Source organism: Pomacea canaliculata, linkage group LG13, assembly GCF_003073045.1.
Source record: "Pomacea canaliculata isolate SZHN2017 linkage group LG13, ASM307304v1, whole genome shotgun sequence".
NCBI classification, from domain to species: Eukaryota; Metazoa; Mollusca; class Gastropoda; order Architaenioglossa; family Ampullariidae; genus Pomacea; species Pomacea canaliculata.
The window spans coordinates 20,118,315-20,138,900 of NC_037602.1; the positions used below are offsets into that span (position 1 = coordinate 20,118,315).

The 20,586-nt window shown below is 37.8% G+C and overlaps 3 protein-coding genes across 4 annotated transcripts; 2 read left to right on the forward strand and 1 right to left on the reverse strand.

Annotated features, from left to right (window-relative positions):
* Window positions 1-210: 210 nt before the first annotated feature.
* On the forward strand, window positions 211-11,194 carry LOC112553969 (zinc transporter 5-like). The gene is given in 18 exon segments (XM_025221514.1): window positions 211-579; window positions 1,103-1,225; window positions 1,569-1,635; window positions 1,799-1,884; window positions 2,527-2,611; window positions 2,889-2,979; window positions 3,690-3,766; window positions 3,856-4,026; window positions 4,817-5,105; window positions 5,470-5,675; window positions 6,070-6,227; window positions 7,319-7,448; window positions 8,132-8,294; window positions 8,297-8,413; window positions 8,964-9,190; window positions 9,368-9,496; window positions 9,743-9,806; window positions 9,809-11,194. Coding segments are annotated over 18 exon segments (2,340 nt in total). The 5' UTR covers window positions 211-523; the 3' UTR covers window positions 9,910-11,194.
* Window positions 11,195-12,075: 881 nt separating this feature from the next.
* On the reverse strand, window positions 12,076-17,235 carry LOC112553970. Of its 2 annotated transcripts, none has more exons than XM_025221516.1 (7): window positions 17,120-17,235; window positions 16,774-16,836; window positions 16,171-16,473; window positions 15,785-15,953; window positions 15,329-15,447; window positions 13,948-14,743; window positions 12,076-13,453 (listed from the first exon to the last, which is right to left on the reverse strand). In XM_025221516.1, exons 4-7 carry the CDS (start codon window positions 15,932-15,934, stop codon window positions 12,359-12,361), a joined length of 2,160 nt encoding a protein of 719 aa, XP_025077301.1. In that variant the 5' UTR covers window positions 15,935-15,953; window positions 16,171-16,473; window positions 16,774-16,836; window positions 17,120-17,235; the 3' UTR covers window positions 12,076-12,358. The 2 variants fall into 2 exon arrangements, with proteins under 2 accessions (XP_025077301.1, XP_025077300.1); XM_025221515.1 differs by having other exon boundaries at window positions 13,948-14,746.
* A 129-nt stretch (window positions 17,236-17,364) lies between these two features.
* On the forward strand, window positions 17,365-20,424 carry LOC112553973 (translocon-associated protein subunit beta-like). The gene is made up of 6 exons (XM_025221521.1): window positions 17,365-17,444; window positions 18,075-18,244; window positions 18,761-18,859; window positions 18,971-19,082; window positions 19,662-19,739; window positions 20,238-20,424. The coding sequence occupies exons 2-6, from the start codon at window positions 18,075-18,077 to the stop codon at window positions 20,349-20,351; spliced, it is 573 nt and encodes a 190-aa protein (XP_025077306.1). The 5' UTR covers window positions 17,365-17,444; the 3' UTR covers window positions 20,352-20,424.
* The last annotated feature ends 162 nt before the right edge of the window (window positions 20,425-20,586 follow it).

Consider the following 20,586-nt stretch of genomic DNA (forward strand, 5'->3'; position numbering starts at 1 on the left):
CAATGACATTTGCACGATTCAAAAGAATTTTTCATCAGCAAGAAAGATTTCCACTATCAATCGTCCAATGATTAACTCATCACTATTACATTGAAAAAACAGCAGCCTGAGAGGACTTTTATAATGTGTTATAATCTCACAAAAAGGAAGACAGTTCCGGTATTCATGATCGATACACGAAAACACAGGAGAAACGAAAGTTGAGCGCAAGAGCTGTCAAGAAAGGTAACTCTGTTGTCTCCACCGTCACTTCCGGTGGTAGCAGAAACTTGCCACGGCACAGAGATCGGCATCGCTCCTTTGATTTACTTTCTAAATACATTCGGAAACGCAAAGTCTTACAGAAATATCAACCTCGTAAAATACTTCTGTTAAAGAGACTGCAGCTACAGAAGTTTTTCAAGGACTCATTAAATGAGCCGTTGCTTGGAAAGTCATGCAATGTATGGAGACTTTCGATCTTAGGTAAAATTTGATTTGTTCTACTGCAAGCAGTGTGCACGTAGTAGTTCATCTCCAGGTAATGGCAGGCTATGGAACAGACACTCTTCCAGGCCGGGTAATATACCCATCATCAAGGTAATTATTCGTTTCACATTTTTGTGTTATTACGTTCTTAGGTTTATTTCCTGTTGTTGCAGGATGAATGTTTACATCCCTTTGATGTGCCAGCTCTTTTTTTTTTTTGTCTGTTAAAATCAGATTTACTCACGATGACTTTATACATCTGTGAGATGGAATGGATGCTAGGAGGAATCTTATTCAAGTTATTATAGAAGCTTTTCTGCGTCACTGAGGAACCATTGATGAAAGTATTATGTGTACTTTGCTACACATGTACTTTTTTTTTGTGTTTACATACGTGCATTTAAGGAAAATCATCAGTCTCATTACCTGTATTACAGAGTGTCTCGTTTAAGAATGGAATTTTAATCTACAGTTGCAAGCTGCCAAAAAGGATGTTTATTGCTGCAATAAGTTTTATTTACTTTAATTTGGAACAATGTCAAGACACAAAAATCAATGAAATTTTGAGTGAAATACATGTTTTACATATCAGACAATAGAGTTTATGATGTCATTGATGACATTTTTTTTTCAGGCTTGCCCTGTATTCAGCTGTTTTAGTAGTATCAAAGATACTAAGGGCAGCTGGACTTTTCATCGCTTATGACCTCTTAAAACTCATCCCCATTGTTCTCTTCCTTTTTTTCCTTAAGTTAGGGTAAGTGATGCTTATATTTAACTATAAATATGTTGTTTAGTCATGTGGTATGCACACTTGGGTTTCAAAGTAAAAAAAAATCATGCAATGACTTTGAATCCACAAATTGATTGCAAATGTCATAGGAGCTTTTTTTTAATCTGCTGCACTTATCCACCTTATGTTTAAAATGAGAAAAATGAGTCAAATTTCTTGTACATGCTTGAAGATAATAGAATAAAATTCAAGGTTGTCTGTAGTTATGACAGTTCTAAAGATAGATATATAAAATGTTTAATTTTGGAATGTTATTTTAATGAGACTGACAATTTTCTTTTTTTTGTGTGTGAATGTAATTTTCCAGTTCTGCTGTAATTATTGTATTCCTGCAAAAGCCTTTTACCAGTGGCCGCAGACTTACAAAGAATCAGGTGTGTATATTTATTTTAATGTATACAATATTTCTGACTTTTGGTTGCATCTAAGCATTCACATACATGCACATGCCCTGAAAAAAAAAAGCACTTTTCCTGCTCATGTAAACTAAACCTTACAAAGGTGAAGCTAAAGTGGATGTTGATCTTTTCTTTGCAGTGGTTTCGTGTGGGCCGTCATGCTTTGTTTGGGAGTCTAATCAGCTTTTTGTGGCTGTTTGGTCTTACTTTGTGTGGTCCCCTCAGGTACTAATTTAGATCAAAATCAATACTTACCAAGCAAAAACTGAACTAATTCCTGGAAAGCAATTCTTTAGGTATTTTATTCTTTAGCTGCTTGTTAATTTTATGTTAGGAGGTTAGATGAAGATGAAGATCTGAAAAATCAAGATAGGATAAGCAACTGATTAAACTTATTTAGCAGTTAAAAACTTGAGTCTTGTCTTGTCATTCTTGTTAATCATAAGCAAAATTGCTTGATGTTTTCTCACTTGTGTACCATCCACTTCAGTAGATAAAATTTTTATTTGAAGGGAGATCCATAGTTAGAAGAATTTCTGTATTAGAAATTGTGAACCACATATTTGTAAGCTTTACCTTCAATATCAAGAACTACCCTGCACTTTATCCTCAAGATCAGGAATGGATAAGGAAGCTAGTAAAGGTGATATTCATATAAGACCCTTTTTCATCGAATGATGTTTTATGTTTTGGGATGAAACGTAGTAAATCTTTTTTTGATATCAAGGTTGAGCACAAATATGTCACAAGTCTAGACACAAATTATGAAGTAAAATTCAATGAACTTTTTTTGTGTTTCCTTGTATGGATTTTCATCAAAGTTAGAAAAACAAACAGTTGATAACATTGCATAATGTTTCTTTTCAGAACAATTCTCCTGTTTGAACATAGTGACCTGGTTATTATTGCTGGTGCTTCAGCTTTGTTTCATGGTACTGGGGGTCCAGCAAAAGTGAGTGATTATTGCTATGCCTAAGCCATATGATAGTGTCTGTTGTTTTATAATGGTGGTAGAAAACAGTTTAAAAATGTCGTTAAAATCAGGCTGGAAAGATGGTTGTTTTTCAGCAAAAAATGCTTGCTAATTATGCTTGTATTGTGAAAAATCAAATGAATAGAGCATGTGTGCATATTTTTCCATAACAAAAAAACTTTCTAGTTATGTTTTATTAAACAGAAATTTATATTTTGCATATTTATTTTCACTCCATTGACTTTTCTTCACCCAGACAAGAGGAGCAGTGTTTTTTCTTGTCGCTGTTATTGTGCTACTTCTCTTTGACCATGATGAGAAGGTGGGGCTCATGACAGAAAGTGAAGGTACTTGATTTCAGTTTGTATTATTGACTATAAGACTAAATCATCTAAACCAGAAACAAATAGCACAAATGGTTTATTTTGCTGGGTAAGAAAAATGTATTATGTATGTATGAATACCTAGTGTAAAAGGGAGTACAGAGTCAACATATATGCATAGTACATGCTTATATGTGTAATGCTTATAAGTAAATGCACATGCATGTGTGCATGTGATATATTTATATATGTGTAAGAGTAGAGGAAAGAAATCTATATACCTGCATGACCTCTTCACGTCTTCTGACACCAATCTTTTTTGAGTCCAACTAAGACGAAGATATATAGACAGAGATCTTTCTCCTACCAAACCCCATCAACTTGGAACATCAGCCTTCATTACTCTGATTCTCGTACCATTTTTTTCAGACAGCTGCTTCAATGCAGCCCTATCCTAATCCTATCCTATAATGTGTGTCTGTATTTACTTTGTGTGTGTGTGAGTGTGTCTGTTGTAGGAGTGAGCATGTCAGTTATATGTGAATATGATTGCATGTTTGTTGATTCAACATGGTGATTGATTACTTCTGTACATCTTTTCTGTAATGCACTTTGAGCAAATCATTGGAAAAGGGCAATATAAATGTTTTTTATTATTATCATTAGAGTTTCATCAAATCTCCAGATACAGAGGGTGATGGTGCTTCTAAGAGATGCATATTTTTGAATTGCAGTTGAACATATTCATCATACATTTGTGTCTCACATCTTCAATCATGCTGTGGACTTTGTTGGCTGGTCTGACCACAAAGTAAGTTATGAGTCTTGTGTTCCTTTAATACTATGGTAGTAATTTTACTGATTGCCAGCATATTACAATAGGCTGCTATCTTCTTACAGGGTGGGGTGGTCTTGTTGTTCATCACCTTGTGTCTACATGTGGGATACAACAGTGCCTCTAAGAAACTTTCTGTGGAGGTAGGTGGGGCCAAGCGGCTACATGCCTTCTCATCACTTGTGTCAGCTCTTTTGCTGTGGCCTTGGGCAGGGTTCACATATCTTACAACAGAGGTGAGGACGCTAAAATTATAGACAATTAAACAAAAAATAACTGTCAAGAAATTATAAGATATTTTACATCTCTGTCTCACCTTACTCCTTTTCATGAATATTGTGACTTCATTATTGATCATATTAACCAGATTTGATCTGCCTTTTCTTTAATAATTTAATAATGCTGTGTATAAAAAAATATTGGGTTGTTGGAAAAGTCATGACATATTTTTGGCATTTATTTATATACAGAACAAAGAATGATAAATGTTCAGTGTTTCCATAATATCTTAAGTTGTGTAACATGGGTTTGACTCTACCAATGCTTTTATTATGACGTTATCAGCCTCAATTAGCCTCCATGACTGAGAAGCGTCCTTGAGATTGAAATTACCAGCATAGAACTTCATGAACCATCGTTGGATCTGATGTTTTTGTAGAGCATTGTGACTGTAAACTTTATGGAATTTTTCACAAGCTTGATGCATTCTTCCCTATATGGAAGTAAAATATGGCAAAAATGCACAGGTTGGTCTTCCATCTTTTAACTTAATGTAAAATCTCTAAAACTTGACCAAATCACTCATTTTTTGTTTTTGAATGAAGCTAGAACCGTCAGATGTCACATACTACAAGATAGATGCACTAGTACTTTCGAAAATGAACTAGTGCTAGCTATTACAAAAATGTGTCATGACTTTTCTGACAACCCAATACTTCATTCTCTCTTTTTGCTGTTTTGAATTTGCCTTTTGTTTTACTATTTTAATATAGGTGCCTTTTTGATGTATTTCATTTACATTTCCAGACAGAAGTTCACTCCTGGTTGAATACTATTATCCCACTTCTTATTGTTATACTCACTGTCTGCATCATTGACTACTACATTGAGAATGTTGCCATCAGTCATCTGCAAGGGGCGCGTGTTGCATTCTATTCATCCGTTGCCATGTTTGGGGGAGCTATCTTCTTCAGCTATACATGGAACCATCCTTATGTGACCAAGGCTACAACATTACATAAAATTAAAGACATTGTTACAGAAGACCATGTGCTGTCTGGTGGTGTCATATTTAGTGTTTTGATCTTTATTTTAGGTAAGAAAACTCTTGCTCTTCTTTATCTTCAATAAATGAGAAAAAATGTTTTGGGTGTAGTTTGTCTATTTTGTATAAAAAAATCTGACATCAGATTTATTTTGAAGATGATTAGGTATTGACACCTTTTTAAAAGAAAGTTTAAGTTTATGGATGTTTTGGTGTGTAACATGAGCCAGTAAAAATAGAAGGAACTCTTATGAAAAAATATGGTATAAAGTAATTATTTTAAAAACAGATTATGTCATATATACTGGTATGTGTTATAGTTAAGAGAGTACATTCACCATTTGGTAGGTTGCCATAGTAAAATAGACTTGGAGAAATATTTGTGAAGGTAGCAGCTGGATTTGGTTACTTTCAGCTGCTCGAATGTTGTTGTCTGCTGGAAGAGCTGCTAAAGGAAGTTTCATAGGGTACTCTCCAGCAGGAATCCCACTCTACTCATTTTCAAGTGATGCATTTCACAAGACATCCCACTCCTTAATGCTAGTGCTGAGAAATGGTCTTCGTCAAATTCTTGAGGAATCAGACTCCCGCAAGATATTTTACTTCTTGTGCGTTAACTTGGTAAGTCTATTTTCTAAAAACAGAACATGGTCTTTATCCAGAAGCACTGTATGTTTTATTCAAGTCATGACTCTCGATAAACAAGGCACAGGTGTATGTCATTCTGCCTATTATGAGATACATAAGATCATTGCCATCCACCAGATTCTCTCTATGTGCACCACCAACACTCTTGTCTGTGTGTTAGTTCTTTCTTGGCTTGATTACTGCAACTCCTTGCTTGCTTGCATGCTGCCCTGCATATCTTCTTCATAAGCTCCAGAAAGTACAGAACTCGCAAGGAAGTGGGACCATCTCAGTCCTCTCCTTGGTTTTCTGCATTGGCTACCCATCTATTCTTGCATTCAGCACTCACTTTCTGTGGGTTTTTTACTGCTTTACTTTAAAATTTCAGGGCTTCACATTTGTAGAATTGTTGTATGGAGCATGGACCAACAGCCTGGGCCTCATCTCTGATGGATTCCACATGATGTTTGACTGCTCTGCCTTGGTCATGGGCCTTTATGCTGCAGTTATGTCAAGATGGAAAGCCACCCGTCTTTTCTCATTTGGGTATGTCAATAGTTAATGAAAAACTGTGTTTTATTATTCTGTAGACCCATAATAGAAAAGAAATTATGTATGTGTACAACCCCCTAGTATTGAGATGCATGTAACCAGCAGTATTTGATGAATTAGGCCAAATGGCCTTCCAAAACCTGAATAAAGAAATTATTATTAGATGATTACACACCATATTCCATTACCACAAAAGTAAAGTATATATGCTTGCTCATACGTAAATGTATAAAGTCAAGAAATAATAAATGGTTATATACCATATATACTGCAGTAAGTTAAGTTTGATAGCCAAAGGAGGAATACACAAAACAAGATTTTGGCATTCTACACTGCATGACCTTATGTGGTATACATAGTCTTGGAGATCTGAAGCATTCTGTTACGCACAGGACAACTTTAATGGCTACACTACCCTTTAGGTTCTTATACAGGAGGTAATCCTTAAAACAGCAGAGGACTCTGTGGTATCAAAATGAAATACAGGCGGTCCTTGACTTATGACGTTCTGTTCCTACGTCGCGCCGTAAACAGATTTTCGCTGCAACTCGGAACATACGTAAATACTGTACATAAATCCTATCCTATCACAGTAATTGTGAAAAAACACGTATAAAATATGTTTAATAATGAAATGAAACAGGAATAATAAAGAGTAATAAAAAAACACGCAGTACGCGTTATGACGTTTACGACGCAAAACCACTTCAGTCAAAACAAGGCTTTATACAGTAAATGGGAGATGTGTCATAACCACGATATATCATAACTAGGGGCTGACGTAACCCAAGGACCGCCTGTATATCTGTTATTTAGAGATGAATATTTAGGATATATAAAGAAAAGTCATAGAGGTCTTCCACGCTTCTGTGATCACACTGCTCAAATTCAGGATTAATACCAGTTTGGTTAAAGTGGGTGATTCTGTGAACAGTTACCTCTTAAAAGATGCAAGACATGTTGGTGTTCATACAATAACATCTGGTTTATTTATGGTGCTATAGATAGTGTATGTACATGTGCGCATGGATGCGCTTGCAAACATGCTTATTTTCTAATGGTTTTGATCTATTTATTTGGTACAGGTATGACCGAGTTGAAGTTTTGTCTGGTTTTATCAATGGTCTCTTCCTCATCGTCGTTGGTATCTTTGTCTTCACTGAAGCCCTTACTCGTCTTTTTGAGCCACCAGAAGTGAAGACAGAAAGACTTCTAGTAAGTGCCAGCAAGCAGTTAAAAGATTTTTTTCTTCATGGAATGTTAATCACTTAATTTGTTGGTCATTTGATATTGAAATTAGTGTATTTTGATTACTGTTACATTCTTGGGCTTGAGCATGTATTGTTTTTGTTTGTGCAGTTTCCACCAGTTCTGAAAAACTGCTACCATAGCTTGATAAATGCAGACTTTCAGCATCCAAATAATCTGAAAAGTCACTCATTCTCTTTCTGTTTGGTGTTGATTTGCTGGCAATATTGTGATTGGTGTTGTAGTATGACATGGTACACTGTTTGCAGAGATTATTATATCGCAGGTGCAAATTAAATACTTTGTTGCCGAATAATTGTCAGATGGGTTTTGGAAGCTGAAATTTACAGGTTAGTTAGTGGCCCATGTCTATAAATATCTGCAAAAAAATGGTGAACCATTCGGGTTGGTCTTTAAGATCCAGCATTTAATGCTTTTATATTTTAAACATTTCTTCACTTACTAATTCATCTATACCTAAATAAATGATAAAAACGGAGAACATTTCTTCTCATCATTCTTTTTATAAAACATAAAACAAATACAGTCCTGACCATGCTGATTTGGACCCCTAATACATAAAAAGAGCATGTTAATTTTGAAGTGTAATCTTTGTGATTATGACAAAATGGATATGCTTCTCTGTGCAGACAGTGTCAGCCTTGGGGCTTATCGTCAACCTGTTTGGCATCTTTGCTTTCCAAAGCTCAGTGTCCCACCATGGGCACTCACATGGTGGTGGATCTTCTCATGGCCACTCTCACAGCATATCTCATGGCCACTCTCACAACACATCTCATGGACATTCCCATGGAGTTCCTCCCATGGACATTCTCCTCATGGGCATTCTCATGGGACCCATGGTGATACTTGTCAGCAGGCAAGCAGCTTTCATGGGCACGACCAGCCTATCCACAACACCAACATGGAAGGTTCGTTTGGCAAAATACTCATATTGTCAAAGCTAGAGAATATCTGAAAAAGATAAAAGGGCAAAAGAGTCTAACAACCTAGTGGCCATAAGGATCGTGAATTTAAAAATTTGCTAACCTAACTCAGTTCTCTCCCTCAGCAGTCAGGTACCTGTTTCTGCAGGACAGCTGCTAGGTGGACAGGAGTGCTGCCTCAAGTGTGAGCAGGCTTTGAACCAGCAACTGTATATGCTAAGCAGTTTTTGCTAAACAGTTGATCACATTAACCAATAGGAGTCAGGTGTACTATCTCCCAGAAGTTAACAAAACAGTGGTTTTATGGTAAAGATAAAGTCAGAATTACAGCTTTTCATTTTGTGTTACTAAGTAGATTATGTTGCATACAAAGTACATAGCTTTTCTTAATAAAACAAGTGGTGTGTTGAAGCTTCACTGAACCAAATTTGCATTGCATCTTGCGTGTCACTGTTGTTTTGCAGAAGTCTTTCTGCATGTGCTGGCAAACAATGGGTAGTGTAGGTGTCATTGTCTCTTCACTGTTGTTTTGCAGGAGTCTTTCTGCATGTGTTGGCAGACACGATGGGTAGTGTAGGTGTCATCGTCTCTTCGCTGTTGATTGAAAACTTTGGCTGGAACATTGCCGATCCCATCTGCTCACTCTTCATTGCCACCCTTATTCTGTTGAGTGTCATTCCACTGCTGAAGGAGACAACTGCCATATTACTCTTGAGGACTCCAACAGGCATGGATACAGTTCTCGAAGAAGCCTTCCAAAAGGTGAGTATCAAGTTGAGGTCTTTTATGGAAATGCAATGATGAGGCTGCAACATTTTCAAAGAGATTAAAAACAAAAAAAGGAACAGAAATATGGAATGTATGTGGTGAGATGAAAAGAACTTCAGAAATGCACTTAAAAAAATTGTTTGTTTGGTTTTTTTTTTCTGGTGATTCTAGATTTTAGCTGTAGATGGAGTATTGTCATATCGGGACCCTCATATATGGAATCACACATCTACCAAGGTCATGGCCACTCTTCATGTTCAGATCTCTTCGTCTGCTGTGGAGCAGCGTGTTATTTCACAGGTCAGCTTGTTATGTTGATGTATTTTGTTCTTGCTTATCTCTATCTGACTTGTCATCAGTTGCTTATGCTCCTCACTGTCTTCGTTGATGAAACATGTGAACTTCTGCTGTTACTTTTCAAGTGATTAGAACAAAAAAAATTGGGAAATTTTCTTCAAAATTACCATTGTTTCCAGCACATATTAAGGAAGAGAACGTTGGCTCTTAATAAAGTGACAGAAATGCTCCTTGATCTTTTGTGGGCAGATCTCTTCAGTGTTCAAGGAGGCTGGTGTACATACTTTGACAGTGCAAGCAGAAAAAGACTCATATTTTTCCACATGTCTGGCCTGGGAGCTGTCATGGACCAAACAGCACCTGTCTCATTCAGTTTAACCAAAGTAACTCTAACAGAACCTGCTAGCGTGATTTAGATGCCAAGATCTTTATTTGACTGGGAAGTCTGTCTTGTAGACTTGCATTTGGTATAAGCATGACCCAGAAGCATTAGAACACGATGTCAGTTCTGAAATATGAGAGCTGCCTGTTGGAAATACTGTGTATTGTGGGATTTTATGCACAAATGCATACCTTTGGATGTGGGCCTTATGCTGGACTGGCTTGTCATTGCTGTGTCGACCATCATGTATTGAAAGAAACGGGACTCCGCTACCTCAGTTGAAATGGATTGAGTGTAATTGAACATAATGTGCTGACACAGACTTGTTTTTAGTTTTATTGCCATAGAGAAGAGTGGTGATACCTACCAAACTGAACTGGCACATATGGGGAAGTGGGTAATGATTTTTGTTTGGTCTTGCACTTGTTTGTGCTGTCCTGTGCTCAGCCCATCTGTTGGATAAGAGGTGACAGGAATTTTTTCCAGCCTCTCATTGCTTCCTTGATCTGTTGAACATGCCAGAGACACAGGGTTCTAAATAGTGCATTTTGTGAGGGTTCAGGCTGCACATCCCACAAAACAGGCAGTGTATGTCATTTAATTGTCTTGAAAGTTGTGTGCATTGAGTTGAAAGTGAGGGAGCATGTGGGAAGTGAGGATATGTAGATGCTTATCCTGCATTATGGCTTTTGTCACTGTAATCTATCTGTGCATTGTTTCATGCTGATGTTTGAGTGATAATGCAGAAGACACTAAGATTGTGATCACTGTAAACTGAAGCATAACAGGAGGCTGGTTTGTGCTGCATGCTTCTGTGATTTTTTAATTCTTTTTAAAAATGAAATTCTTATACAAGCCTAGAAATCAGAGTTCAAAGGGAGAGAAAAAAAAAAAAGAAAAACATTGATAATGCATCTGTGCAAGAATAGATTCAAAGTGATAGGTGGCTGTCACACAGCTAAAGTTGTTTCACCCCGTTTAGAGCATGAAGTTCAAAGCAGTGTTCTTAACACAGTTGCTGTTTGGAGTTGTACATACTGCCAACAGAAATGTCAACTGCGTGGTGATAGATATTAAGTCTTTTGTATCACAGATAACTGAAATATTTTGTGTGAATGTGATATCCACATACCTTTGTGTGTGTGTGTGGATTTAACAAAAATTTGAGTGCTTCAATTGATTTATGCATGCAAGGATCACTTTATGTATTATTTGATTTCATGACCCATTTGTCACACTCAAATTTGATAATAAAGACCAGATGATTTATATTTGAAAAATAAAATAATTTGATTTGTAATTAAAGGCTGAAGGTGAAATTTTGTTTTCTTTTCACTTTCTATTGCATAAGAGACTGTACATAATTTCACACATGATCCATATGCACACACTTATAATCACCAAAATAAATTGCTTAAAGTTAAAAGTGCTTTGAAAATTGACAAGTGAATTCATGCCAAATTTTATTCAGTGAAAAATTACAAAAGACTACATATCCTTGCCATTAAATCATGAACTAACAATAATGAGATCACTCCCACACTTAAAACCATCTTAGTCACAGACTGTTAAAGTGTCGGAAAAATTAACTCTCTTACTATTTGATAATAAGCATGAAATCTGCATTCTGCACGTGTATGTTTCAGTGCCTTGAGCTTACCTTTAGTATTAGGGATAGGGCAATGCAAACAGTATTTGAGACAAATGATGACTTGCTTGCACTCATGTCCCATACTAATTGTTGCAGTCTGTCTTTGAAAATGTGGTAAACTGTACTTGAAAACTGAATACATCAGCAAAATCGTTTTTTAAACTGAATTTTCAATGTGTACTTTATTGATTGGTTGCAAAGCCAAAAGAAGAATTAATGTAGCCCGAAGTATAAAAGAATGAAAGAGCTAAAAGGGAAACAGTATTCTTCATCTAGCTTTCATACAGATGCATTATAAATCAGACTTATATTTCTAAAATTATGAGAAAAGAAAAGATTGGTATTTTAAAATGTAATTACTAAGAATCTCTAGTAATCATTTCGAAACATAACAAGGTCATGGCTAACTAGAAATCTTGTCAAATCAAAATGTAATAGCTTTTTACAGATGATGTGAAAGGAAGCTGTTAGCCTTCGTACACCAGCGAACTGAGAGAAAAGGTGTGATTGGTTTGGAAGAAAGATGATAGCTGCTTTGCACATCTGTGCACATCTGTTTGAAGTCTCTTAAAGGTTTAACTTTGCAAACTGGATTACACAAGTTGTTGAAACTATGGCATTGAGACATAGACAACACTAGGCAGATATTATTTTTCGAAGTCATCACAATTATGCATGTTTTTATGCACTTTTTGTTACAGGGGTCTGTTCCATAAACATTAAAGAGAAATGTCATTTCTCACTGAATAGAGATTATTAATATCATTCAGTCTACTTAAACTGTATGTAAAATATATTCATTATAACAGCCTCTGAGGATCTGGAAAGAACATCATAAATTATCCACATTTTTAAGCTTGGTAGATGACCTTGAAATTGGTGGTAGTTGACTTTCTGCAATGTTTACCCTTTTCCGCTTTGTCTTCATCTTTCCAAGGCTGTTGCGAGAGATAGATGAATAACATTTAATGACATCCTGCGTGTTGCCAGAAAGGTCCATGCTGTCATGCACAGAGGGTACTGAACCTTCTGGAGATGAATGTTTGCCCACTGGCAATGTGTAGGCAAATTTGTTGCTTATCTTAGAATACTTCTTTGTCTTTGTGGATATCTCATTTCTTTCCTGGTTCTTGAAATCCGAAGATTTGGGGGATTTGCTTAGCTCTGCGCTTACTGTTTTGTGCAGAGAGAGGCTAATGTGAGCATCACTTAATTTCTGAGTGGCTGATAGAGGCTGAGTGGAGGGGTCATTTGGGTTGCTGCTGAAGACCTGGGGGTGATGCAAGGACACGCAGGAAACTTGCCCATCAGGCAGTACCATCTGCTGGATGTAAGGAAAGCTTGCCAAACTGCTGTTGGAACCCAGGGAAGTCTGCACTGAAGGAGACTTACTAGAAATCAGGTTACTAGCAGAAGGGTTTCGAGGGGATGTTGCCCCAGGACTAAGAAGGTGGGGTGAATGGAAAATGGGAGCAACACGGCTTGAACCTATAGCTTCGATCCCTGAAGACATTAAAGCTGAGGTAGATGATAATTTGAAACTGCCCCTCAAACCCACTTGAGCTGACAATGGCTGCAAAGGCCTGCTTGCTTTGCCTGACAAAGTTGTCTTTTCTTTGGCTAGCTCTCCTTCTGGCCTCTTCCTTGGTGATGTCTTTATACTTTGACCACCCACAATGTGATTGCGTTTGTCCAGGAAGCTGCCCACAGATAGGGGGGCCACATTAGGCTGACCAAGCAGCTGAGAGAGACACAGGCTGGATGTGGAACTTGCTTGGGAAATGCTGGAGGTTGCAAGCCCTGACTCCAGAGGGATGGTGCTACTCTGAACTGCTCCGATAATGGGTGGCATGTTGGCATGGGAAGATAAAAACTGTGCTGCTGCTGGCTGGTCTTCGCACATCAATTGAGAAGAATGAATTTTAGCCTGCAATACACACTGAGGTTGAAAAAAAATGCAATGAGGACATATGAAGTGTTGACACTCGGGAACATATGCTTGCATGCCTTGAATTCATAAATATAAAATTAATTAAAATGTTTCAGGACGGATAACAAAAAAGTTCATATGAAATGTCCCATTTTTTGCCCTTGTGGCTTAAGTCATTAACCATAAACTGTCAGTGAAGATAAAATTAACCAATGCAACTTCAGTGATCCATTTAGAGTTATGCTGAAATGTATAGTTTTGAAATGTTTATGTGGATAAATAATAGAAAGTAGATTCCTGAGATCCAAATAATATATTTAAATCTCCTTTTTCTTTGTGTGATTTCTATAGTGTCATCATTAGAGCATAGACAACATCTCGATGCCACAGCAATTATATTCAATCCGCTGAGCTTTACATTGAAGCCACAGCAACAAATCATATACTCGTACCATGACTATGCAGGTTATAAGAACAGTAGCAAAAGATACCTGTGCAGACTTGGGCGATGTCCCGTTGGTTGTCGCACATGAGACTGTGGTAATGGCAGGTAGAAGAGAATGTTTGTTTATAGCCATGCCCGCAGCGTTTCCAGCGACCGTTTCGGCTTGCTGCATGCTGGGAATGAACAGCAGGTTAGCCGGGGCAGAAGCTGCTGTGGACGGTTTGGCCCTATTGGTAGCCAGCGTGCTGAGCGCTGCTTGTGACAAAGAGCCCTCGTCCAAGGGTGGCAGGCGGATGCAAGCCGTGCCTGGAAGCAGCGGCGCGGGAATAAGGCAAGGAAAGGTCATGGGCATGATTCCATAGGAGGAATGAGAGCCGCTTGCAGAGGTCAGCCAGGTGGCGTGCAGCAGGCCCGCGTTGCGCAAATCGCACAAGTTGAACAGGTGAGGAGAAGCTACAGCGCTGGTCTGCGCCTGATGGTTCTGTACAAATTGTCCTGGAGGTGTAGAGGACGACGTCAGAGAAGCGCCTGGTTCCTGATCTCCCGCCAGATGGACTTTCGTGCAGCAGCTTCGAAGGGCAAGGTCGGTCATGTCTCCGTCGGTGCCCCAGTCCTTGACCTCTGAACTCGCGTTCCCGCAGAACATGGACCTGGCACTTCCCGCCGCCGGAGGGGAGGTAAGCTGGCTCAGGGTAAATGACTGATCGGCAGTTTCGGAACTTGCTGCGGGGGAGGTCGTGTCACCACCGTCGGGTTCAGGTGATGTCCCGTGTCTGGTTGTGGAGGAACTGGCATTGTTGTTGAAGTTTCCTTCGAAATGTGGGTCTATTGTGTCTTGTGAGCTGCTAAACAAAAAGGAATTGATCGGTTTTATGTGCAGTGATTCTGCTGAAATCTCATAGTTTCATTCACCGATGATGTGTACGTGGTCTAAAGGGCTTCAAAGTGGACATTTTAAGACTATATCCATTTTTGTCTGACAAACTGAGATGACCATTTATTATGAACTATGATATATAAACCCCCTAGTGGTACATTATATGTATAACTATATATATATATCGGTCGAATTACATCAGTCTGCTGTGTGAGAAAAAGTGTTGTGGTCTGCAAAACTACTAGCGAGTACTTCCTTTTTTCTTGAGTGCAAAGGTTTATACTTTTTCTTCTACCATATCAAAACCAATGCCTCCTGTACATTTTCACAGTTAAAGACCCAAGAAATTCAAATACCGATGCATCAATCAAAGCTACGCTCCGGTATAAAATCACTTTTAAAACAATCGAGGCTCTGATATAATTTCCGCAGCCGAAACTACCAACGAATGTCGGTTAGTTGCAACTGGAAGCATTTGATGATGATCTGAATGGCCTGTTGCTCAAGATATTTCGGCATGGGTGAATCATCGGTGAAGCAGCCTGACTACCTGAGGTCCAGTCTTGTGGAAGGCAGCGACATGTCCAGCTGCGGCTCGTCCAGGAACGTCACCATACATTGCGCCAAGTCGGGCTCCCGCAGCAGCAGCGTCCGCACATACCTCTTGGTCTGCAACCAAGCGCGACCAAGTCCGATGTTATGTTACGTCCCAGAGAGGCGTTACGTAAGGCTTTATCTTGACCATTGACATTATCACCCACCGTGATATGACGTAAGTGGAAGCTTATGGAAAAAAAGGTTAGCACGCAGGACATTTCTTGAGCGGTCTTTCATTTTATTTGTTCTGTGATTTAACTTGTTTTTCTGTGTGATTTTTCGTGCGTTTTCTATTTTTTTTTTTTTACTCTCTCGCTTTCCCTATCCACTGCATTCTCTCTCTCCTTTTTTCTCTCTCTCTCTCTCACACACACACATACACATCGTCCAAGCTCTTTATATCACTTACCCGGGCGACGCATTCTGGGTGTTGCGGATTGAAGTCGCATAAAATGGTAATTAAGGTGTGAAACACCTCTGGAGTGTCCAGAAACTTCACCTTGATCAGATTTAGAAGCCCCAGGAATGGCACGAGGTGTACGTTGGTGGCGCTGTCCATCTTGGACACCAGCCTGACGCTAAGAGGATGAGACTAAGATTGTTACTAGCACGTCACCCGCAAATTATAGGGAAACAAGAGACTGCATACACAATATACGGCTCAGCCATCAGCGATACATATATGTCAAGCAGCTCACTAAATTTACTTCAATCTCTCTCTTCCCCCATTTAATAGGTAATTTTTAGATAATCACGTCGCTTCCTTGCTTCACCCTCCTTACAGATTCTACTGACCTGACTATGAGACGCTACCGAGGAACAGGTGCAAGAAGTCGCCACAATAAAAAGATGTCTTCTGTCGACTGCGGATTAAGACTGATCGTATCGTTTTAGACGGTAACTCCAGTTCAGAATAAAAATTAGAACTTAGCTAATGTAAGCTCAAAACATTAGTAAGTTCAAATGAAGCACAGTAACAGGACAACTTCGTGTCAGTCAGGTCTTGTTTCACATCCAGATACTGCGATCGAGAAATGTGGACAGATAGGCTTAAAGGTCAAGATGCTGAAGACACCCGGCCTGTCCAGCCACCCATTTCTGTCAAAACAGAGACAGAGCAATGTTAACAGATAACTGTAATGTTTTCTTCCACCCAACAAGAGTCAAACATACTTATCACAAGCTGTGTTAAATTGTATACTGGGGATGCTTACTTTTTTTGCTGGCAACAAAATTTTGCTAAAAGACAGTCGCAGTACGTGTATAGTTTTAACAATGACAAGCGCAGAAAAGTGTACGTTTACTTTTTAAAAATGTCGGTTATTGTAAATGATGATCTGTTTATTAAACAAAAATGTGTTTTAAATAATGCCTTCAAGTAGACATATTCTCATCGACCTTCAACTCATCTCTCTAAATGGTGATTCCTTATGTGTCGGCGAAGTAGAACGCACGTAATTACTGAAAAAGAAACAGGATACATAGAGCCATATAGATTATGATGCACATCTTGGTGACTTCTGTGAAATTGAACTTCGGCCCACAATCATTAACAGAATTAATATTTAGGTATTAAACTAAAAGAAATAAATTGACAGTTTCTTTTTCTGACACGCCGGAGTCTTAGATCTAACAACCTGTATAGATGGTTACCGGAAGAAAGGTGGAACCAAAAAACTCCATTTAAATAATCACAGTTTCTAGCTTCCTTTTTCAAAAAGACAAAGTTTAGACATAAACTTACGTTTGGGTTATTTTGAACAACTCTACGGTATTCACCTAAGACTACCGCGGTTAAACCAACCGCCATCAGCGTAGATTGGAGGAAGGCGGGGCACGTATCCTACTGACTTAGACTTATTTTTTACAAGAGATATTATTAAGTTCTAGTCAATGTGTTCATTTCCGTTTATCCCCTCAATGTGATATGGAGATAATAAAGTAGAGATTATTGATGAATTGTGTATCACGAAGCTTTCAAAAATCTATTTAACCATCCAATCCAGCATTTCTTAGTATCCCACAAGTCAATGTAAACACTTCCGGTTTGTTCGCCGCAAGACGCAAACGTGAGTAAGCACACGGTTTGAGATTTGTTGAAATGTATTAATGCCTTTATCGTTTAGTGATTACGTGTTACTAACTGATCAAAATTAATAGTTTATTGTTTGATATTCGGAGTCCTGCATTTTTATGATCCTGACGTCTTTTGATGTGTTTGGAGTAGAAGCAAATGCTGCTGACGTGGCCGTGACAGTGATGTGGGATGTCTTTTGTTTCTAAAACCATAGTGTCATATTCTCAAGGATTGTCATCTAATAACCTTTTGTTTTGTGGTTATTGTATCTTTTTCCCTCACATAGCAAAAAAAAAAAAAAGAATAGATGGTTTGGGTAATCATCATAATGATATCGAAATATGTCCTCTCACCATAGCGACAGATGTCTTGTTGGAGGAGTGGAATAGCTAATATCGACGGCAACATTCTCCTCCAACAATTAATTCTTTTAATTCTGAATCTGTTAGTAACGATATATATATGGTAATAAAAAGTTGTTACAGAACCAGTTATAGTTGGTTTTTTTTTTTAAACAATGTCATACAATTGTTAAATACGCGTTCACGAAAAAAAAAAATCGGATTTTAGTAGCATAGACAATTAACCATCACATAATTGTAGGTATTTTTTTTTTTAATAGATGAAGCTTTGGAAAGCAGCATTGCTTTTGGCATTCGCTTGTTATCTTCCAAGTGATGCTGAAGAGGAAACAGAAGCCAGACTTTTGGTTGCAAAAAACATTTTAAACCAGTACCTTGTGGAAGGCAAAGACTTGACAGTAGAATACCGAATTTATAATGTTGGAGGCAGGTAAGTTTGTGTGTCTGAGACAGCTGATAAGTGGCCAGAGGTAATTTGTGGTGCAACCACAATCTGAGTGGCTGACAAACAATAATAATATATTGTTCAGAGCAAATTTGGTTTGCCAATACAAGCAATGAAGGGCTTATTCAACCAGTGGGAAAGTGGACTTTTTAAGCTGGGTGGAGGTCGTTAAAAGTGTATGACAAGGTTTAGGGTTAGGATTTCGAGACTTAAAAAGAAAAAAAACCTTTAATTTTTGGTTTGGGGGATACGAGTATTTGTAACATGCTTAAGCTACATGTGTGGAACTTCTTGCCCATAACTGTCTAGTTTAAGGGAAATATACAATTTTTTCCAAGGTTTGAACATTTTTAGAGTACTTGTACAATGTCAAAAGGTGTAATATCATTGTAGCTTGATCATTGGTTTTAGTGGAAAAATGTCACATTTTAGACTTTTTTACAATCAGCTAAGAACATTAATTTGGGTGGCAGTGTTTTCTTATTTTTGCTTATGTTTCAGCTCGGCTCTTGACATACGTTTAAAAGATGACAGTTTCCCAGAAGCAGACTTTGAAATTGCGAGAGGAAATCTTAATGTAATCTGGGAACGCATCGCACCGTATCCTTGTGGAAAGTGAATTTCTTGATATTTGATATATTTTTGTTTTTAATGAGTGCAAAAAATGTTTAAATCACTCTTGAGATTTTAAGTTCCTTTACATAGCAAAAGAAATACAAATGTCACACATGCTGTCATTCTGCGACCATTGAAGTCAGGCTACTTTAACTTTACATCTGCTGAAGTCAGCTATCGGGTATCAGAGGAATCACAAGACAGACAGGTTGGTACAGAAAAGTGAAATGGTTTAACCTCAGTTTAAAAAAACAATGTTCATTCATGTAGGGGCAGGCATGTTCTGGTATATAACACAATTAGCTAAATATTTAATAGTTTATTGACTTTGTTTTGTGTTGTTGCCCATATCATTTAATAGCCTTTGAGCAGTGGTAAACAAGCTTATTAAATATTAGAAAATTAAATATATTAAATTAAAATTAAATTATGGTGGTTACAACTGTACAATGTTAAAATGCAGTGTGGTGTTTTAGGAACACATGTGCCAAATTTTTCTAATGGTGGTAAAGCTTGGATAAGGTGCTGTTTCTCCAAATCTGTTTTGACTATTCCCTTCCATTTTCAAGATACATGCCTACAGACATCTTCATGCACAGAAAGAAGTCCTTGGCCAATGTTCCACTGACCCAATCACTAGAAAAAATATTCGGCAGCCCAGTAGTCCCTTAATGTAATGTACAAAAGGCTGAGACAGTCTTTAGTTTGATTCTTACTTGTGATTATTTGCACTCTATATCTGTACTCCACTTGTGTATTCAAAAAAAAAATGTTTTGTGTTTATTAGATTGGCTATAGCAGTTCCCCAGGGGAAGGTGGCATTGTGCCACGTAAAGACTTTGACAGACGCTTTTCTCCACATGTTGTAAGTGTTTTAAGATTTTATTCTTTTACTAATAGGTCCTTTAGTCACTTTAAATATGGGGTTCCTATGAGGGTCATGCAGTGTTGCCTGTTCTGTGCTATATTATTACTTGTAATTACCTTAGGCCTGCTTGCTTAATGAATACTTCTTGTTCCTATTCATCCCCAGTGGAGCATAGGGTCGCAACTTAATACACTGAAAGGTAAAAAGCTGCTATTGTGGTGTGTGGTGGGCCTAAGTAGACTATAATGGACACTTATGGCTATAAAATGTTGAAAACTTTGGTGAAATCTTGCTTTGTTTCATGGCCTGCCTTAACATCTTTTCTCAAGGGGATTCCATGTAAGGATCTGTGATGTCTTATAGTTTTGTATTTACCATGTATGATAACATTTACTCTTCCATCAGATCTAAGTAAAACATACTCTTAATTCTATTTTCCCCCATTAAAAGACATTTTAAAAATTGCATTTTTACGTGAAATGTCGTGTGTTTCAGGTGGACTGGCTTGTGTTTGCCATCATGACTCTCCCCTCCCTGGGAATTCCATTCCTCTTGTGGTACAGCTCCAAGCTCAAATATGATGCACCTAAACCCAAGAAGTCAAACTGATGTAGACATTTATAGCTTAATTTTTTAAGTGGTCTTTGTGTTCTGTGTACTAAATAAAATTTGATTTTTAATATATTTGTGTTTTTATGGTTGAGTGAAAGATTTTCTGCTAATGTGTTACCACTGTTGTGTCACAGATACACCGAGCTAGTAGTGTTTTCTTTAAGTTTGCCTCTTAATACTGTTAGTAGATTTAACGTTTCTAAAAGGACAGTTAAGAAAAGTGTGTCAGCTG